The sequence below is a fragment of the Haemaphysalis longicornis genome, unplaced genomic scaffold (genome assembly GCF_048455015.1).
Source record: "Haemaphysalis longicornis isolate Haplotype H1 unplaced genomic scaffold, Haemaphysalis longicornis Haplotype H1 scaffold_5, whole genome shotgun sequence".
In the NCBI taxonomy this organism is placed as follows: Eukaryota; Metazoa; Arthropoda; class Arachnida; order Ixodida; family Ixodidae; genus Haemaphysalis; species Haemaphysalis longicornis.
In genome coordinates this window covers 33966235-33971596 of record NW_027526385.1, presented here as the reverse complement: position 1 = coordinate 33971596, position 5362 = coordinate 33966235, and the positions used below count along the sequence as shown (strand labels likewise).

General features: G+C 51.3%; 1 protein-coding gene across 1 annotated transcript; it reads right to left on the bottom strand.

Moving 5' to 3' along the window:
- Positions 1–1526: 1526 nt before the first annotated feature.
- On the bottom strand, positions 1527–4277 carry LOC144139630 (uncharacterized). Its single transcript, XM_077671926.1, has 2 exons — positions 2423–4277; positions 1527–1639 (listed from the first exon to the last, which is right to left on the bottom strand). The coding sequence occupies exons 1-2, from the start codon at positions 4275–4277 to the stop codon at positions 1527–1529; spliced, it is 1968 nt and encodes a 655-aa protein (XP_077528052.1).
- Positions 4278–5362: the final 1085 nt, after the last annotated feature.

The following is a 5362-nucleotide window of genomic DNA, read 5'->3' as shown; positions in this document are numbered from 1 at the left end:
CACGACCTGCCGCCCCCTGAGGATCCAGTATGACTCTCTCAATTGAGCGAGGGTGTCCCGCACGCCGGAGTGCAACAGCCGTAGGTGTTCTCTCTGTATGAGCAGGGAAGTGAACGGGTGGTCGCCGGGGAGCACTATTGGATGCTTCGTACTTTCGCTGTTCTGGCTGAAGTGTAATCTCCCCCCTACCCTCATGAGCCCGTCTTCATCGATGTACGGGTTAAATAGGTACACAGGAGATTTCTTCGAAAGCGGTCTTTGAGTGAGCAGGTTCGAGATGTCGTCGCCAAAGGCTTCTTTTTTATGGTCGCCAACCAGTACCTTTCAGAGGTGATTATTTCTTCAGCTGTGAGTGACCCCTTCCTTTTTTCATCTTTCTTCCGGCAGTTGTCCACAAAACGGAGGACCCAAGCAGTCACTCTAAGTATCCTGTTGAACGAACTATGATCCTTGAGATTCAGGATCGGGTCTTGCGATGGAGACATCACTGGCATTGCAGCCACTCTCATTTCCTCTTTGTAGGAATCCGCTTGCTGTGACGCCTCATTACCCAGCATCGGCCAGCCTGACTCATCATTCAGTAGCCACTGGGGCCCTCTCCACCATAGTGCGCTCTGCACCAATGCCGAGGGCAGTATGCCGCGTGTTAAGAGATCCGCAGGGTTGTCCGCTCCAGGGCAATGCCCCCAATCTTCAGGGTTGGTCAGTGTTTGCAACTCTGTAACTCGGTTAGCCACGAATGGTTTCCATCGGCTGGCGGAACCCTTGATCCAGTACATGGCCACTGTAGAGTCCGTCCAGAGTCGTACCCGAGCGTCCTCCATTCGCAGCGTCTTTACGAGGCACTGGCACAGCCGCGCGCCTATTAGGGCTCCCATTAACTCGAGTAGGGGCAAAGAGAGTCGTTTCAGAGGTGCCACTCGGGTTCTAGCCATTATCAAGCTGACGCCTACCTCTCCCGACGCTGATGTAGTTACGATGTATGCAACGGCGCCGTAGGCCTTGGGGCTTGCATCACAGAAAACGTGCAGCACTTTCTTTGTTTGATCGTCCCCGAAATCCGCGGCGATCATGCGTGGCACTGTAATCTGTTGAATGAGCGGAAGCTCGCTGCACCACTGATCCCACTCGGTTTGCAAACTACTTGGCAAAAGTTCATCCCATTTTACTCCCAGCTCCCACAGTCTTTGAAACATCATCTTAACATTCACTGTGGTGGGGGACAGGAATCCAAATGGATCGAAAATTCTCGCTGACACTTGGAGCACAAATCTCTTATTGTCCACTCTGGCGGAGATAAAATCGATGAGGGCGGTCAACCTGTATTCGAACACGTCGCTTTGGGGGTTCCAGCCCACTCCCAACACCTTTGCGGCCGCAGCATGTCCGAAGTCATTGTATTGCTGCTGAACAGCACCCTGTTCCAATGAGTTTAGCAGCTCGGTATCGTTGGACATCCACTTGTGCAGTTTCATTCCTGCTTGTCCCATAATAGTAGTTGCCTCCTGGCACAGCTTCGTCGCTTGTCATCGGCTGTCCACTCCAGTCACGAGGTCATCAACGTAAAGGTGACGGCGCAGGATATCCGCCGTTCCGTCGTACTGCTCAGGCAGGTTTCTTAGGTGATGGTGCAACGTCGCTGCCAAAAGAAATGGGCTTGAAGTTACGCCAAAGGGCACTCTTGTCATTTGGTAGGTCACGACTGGAGGAAGTTCTTCCCCGATCTTTGGCGTTCCTTCGTACCACAGGAAACGCACCGCGCTCCTATCCGTCTTGGCCAAAGATATCTACAAGAAAGCCTTCTCGATGTCCGCAACAATAGCGATGTTATGGGTGCGGAATCTGGTCAGTACGTCAATGAGCTCAGGATTCAAATTTGGCCCACTCTCCAAAACGTCGTTCAGAGAGGGGCGATTGTTGGTGCTTGACGAGGCATCGAAAACAACCCTTAGCTTAGTTGTTTGGCTGTCATGACGTACAACAGCTTGGTGTGGCATATAGTACACTGGACTTGTACTGCCTTTGTTTTCTTTCACCTCCTCCGCGAAGCCCTTCTTAATGTAGTCACGGATGGAAGTATCATATTCTTGCATTAGGTGCTCGCTCTTGCTTAGGCGTGTTGTTAGAGACTTTAGACGCCTGACAGCACATTCTTGGTTGTCGCTCAATTCCGTTGCTTTTGGCTTCCACGGGAACGATACCTTGTAGCGACCGTCTTCAAACCGGACCGTTTCTTTATGATGCTGAAGAACGGCATCTTCGGGACAAACTCGTTCGGTTTCGTTGATACCAAAGTGCTCAAGCTACCAAAAAGACCGGAGTTGTGAAGCTATCTCTTTGTCTGTTTCTTCACTCACACTCGCTCTCATCACACTTGTCGCAGCGGAACAAATTGCCGTAGATCGGGTCGTGCCAACCTCGCCTTGCAGAGTCCACCCAAAAGCAGTGTCCACTGCCATGAGCTTAGGAGCCAGTCGCCTGACCGATCCCGTGACCACTGCCCAGTAGAAATCAGCCCCAATCAAGAGACCGATCCCCTCATCACTGTGATGACCGTGTGAAACGTCTGCGACTTTCATTCCTTCCTCTAGCATTCGCAAAACGTCTGCGTCCGACGGAGCAGGCATGAGATCTGCACATATGCAGGGCACCTCGAGAACTTCAACCCGCGCCTCTGTTCTGTCATGCTGGCTTCGGAGCCAGAGCTCGACTCGACGTGACTTGGTATGCCTCGCAGCTTCCGCGCCTCCGAACGTAAAAATGTTCAGCTCCTCTTCGCCTAGGACCTTCAACTGCAGATTCTTGGACAGGTCGCTTCGTATGAATGTACGTTGACTACCTCCATCAAGGAGAAGTCTCACCAGTGTACGCTTTTGTTGGCCCTCAGCCCAAGCCTTTGCTGTCTGAAGAAACACCTGTGACCCGTGATTACGAGCATCCAGTGGCGACTGCAACACTGTCTTTGGCTCTGTCACTGTTGTTACGGTAGCATTCTCTTTGGCCGTGTTGTCAGCGCCCGACATGTTGGGATCACACAACGTGGTGAGATGTTTCCCTCCGCAACTGGCGCACTTCAACCATCTGGCTGTTCGGCATTCTTTAGACCTGTGTCCTTTTCTTGTGCAGCGAAAGCAACGGTTGTCGCGCTTTAGAAGTTCCCGCTTTTCCGAAACTGACATCCGAGAATCACAGCTGCCAGCGTCGTGATTGGAAGAGTGGCAGAACACGCATCCTATGCTGTCTTTGTCCGTTACGGCGTTCAGCAAAGCAGCAGAAGGCGATTGCGATCCTTTGAAACCACTCTTGTGTCGGTTGGGAGCAGCGGTAGGCTCGCGGTGTCTGGAGTCAGCTGCCTGTATCTTTTCGCGCGTTTCTACCTCTTTTCTTAGGAAAAGCAAGAATGTTTCTACCTCGCTGCCCTCTTTTGTTTCATCGTGCCTTCGGTAATATTCGAGGCAAAGATCAGCTGGCACAGCCTTCTTGAGTACGGTCAGCAATAGCACGCCGTATGTGCTAGCACTCACTCCCAATGCGGCTAAACTTCTGACTTCCGTGTGCACTTCGTCGACGAGCCCACGCAGTTTGTCGAGGTTTCGTACATCCTGAACCGGCTTCACATGAAGCAAGCGCGACATGTGCTCCTCGATTATCATTTCCTTTCGGCCGAATCTTTGAAGGATGGTAAGGGCTACGTCATAATTTGCCTCTGATAGGTCAAGCCCTGCGATGGCCGCCGCTGCCTTTGCTGTCATGTAGCTGTTCAGATATTTAAACTTGTCAATTTTTGACAAAGTGGGGTTGCTGTGGATAGTAGAGTTGAATTGGCTCCAAAATCCTTGCCACTTTCTCAGTTCTCCTCCAAATTTAGAAATCTCCAACTTTGGAAGCCTCACGACTTGCACGGGGGGAACCGGAGTCATGCTCGTTTCTGCCTGCTGCCTGGGATCTGTCTGCCGCGTTGCTGCAGTAGCTGCTGCCTTTTCATTGGCGGCCTTCATATCTTTGATCCATCTTCTGACTTCGCTTTTGGCTACGATGATTTTCTCAGCGTAGGATTCAGAGCTTGTTACATCCTCTTCTAGCTCTTCCACTTCAATGACTGTATGGATTTCTTCATCCAGTTCTTTAAGAGATCTTTCTTTAAGAGAGAGAAGGTCCAAATTGGATTCCAGCTCACCGATTGATGCGGAGTCCCTCTTGTCGGTGATGTCGTTGATCAGCTTTGTAGTCGACGATCGCACCACGGTCCGCTTGCGTTTGAGGCGGCTGACGTCCATCTTTTTTGAAGTCCCTCCTCCCGGGTTTCGGCACCAGAAAATATTGTTGTAGTTCTTCTCTCTTACGAGCTTGCAGATAACTTGCTTAGCAGCATAATCTATACGAAAACAAGTTACCGCTCTTCTGCACGTATCGTTACGGGGTGGCGAGGCCACGCGTGCAGGAGCCCAAAAACAGAAGATGCTTCCACTTTGAGTTCCGTTTTCAGACTGACTTTATTGGCAGAATCGAGAGAGAAGGAAAAGAAGTGTACATATAGAAAAGAATGGGGAGGGTGGCTGCAGGCATCCACCACCACGCAAGAGTTCTCCTCGGAGCGGGCGGCGTGGGAGAGTCGTCTTCATTTCACAGCGTTCACTCACTGCGCGCACAACACACACACACACAAACCCAGACATAACTCTCGTGCGCCGGCGTCCTCGGTGAAACAGACGTCCCTCGAAGGGGTCTCCCCGAATTCCGGTGGCCGCCCCGAAGAGCGTCTGCGGCGATCGCACGAGGTGTCGAGTGACGGGGCCCAGGCGCTTTACGTGACCCGCTGGAGGCAGGCAAGCCTGTGTGATCTTCGTCTGCGTGTGGCGCCGACGCCTCCTCGGTCTCGTCCCCCGCGTTGTCTGCAGCTCCTTACAATAATACAACAAGCTATACAGGTACGCAAAAATGGTATGGCCACGTAACCAACTAGCTCGTTTCCCGCTCGAGAATTATCACGTATTCTGGACCACTGTTCGATCGGCTGAGGCCTTCAAAAGCAAACGCAGGTTAGGCAGGGTGTATATGCTTAAAAAGCAAGGCATTTGCGCTTAACTTTAATGAATAGTCTTTTTAGAGAAGTTATAATAGTGAGGTGCGCAATGGAATTTACAAACCCACACGTAAACCCAGAAACATCAGTGCGTACGGGCGGCCAACATATGCTGGTTATAGCTGTACATCAGTAAAGCGCTTTCGATTTGTCTCAGACGACACTGCCTAATTGGCATAAGCGACATTGTCTTACGTGACCTGTTTGTCAAGCATATCCATTGTTTCACGAAGCGATTACTGTCAACCCTGAAGGTTCAAATTCGGTCAAAGACAAGAA

Coding starts and splice junctions, on each gene's coding strand:
- LOC144139630 (XM_077671926.1), bottom strand. CDS start 4,277: ATGGACGTCAGCCGCCTCAAACGCAAGCGGACCGTGGTGCGATCGTCG. Junction 1,640..2,422: donor TTTTGGGTGGACTCTGCAAG/GCGAGGTTGGCA, acceptor TTCTTTTGGCAG/CGACGTTGCACCATCACCTA.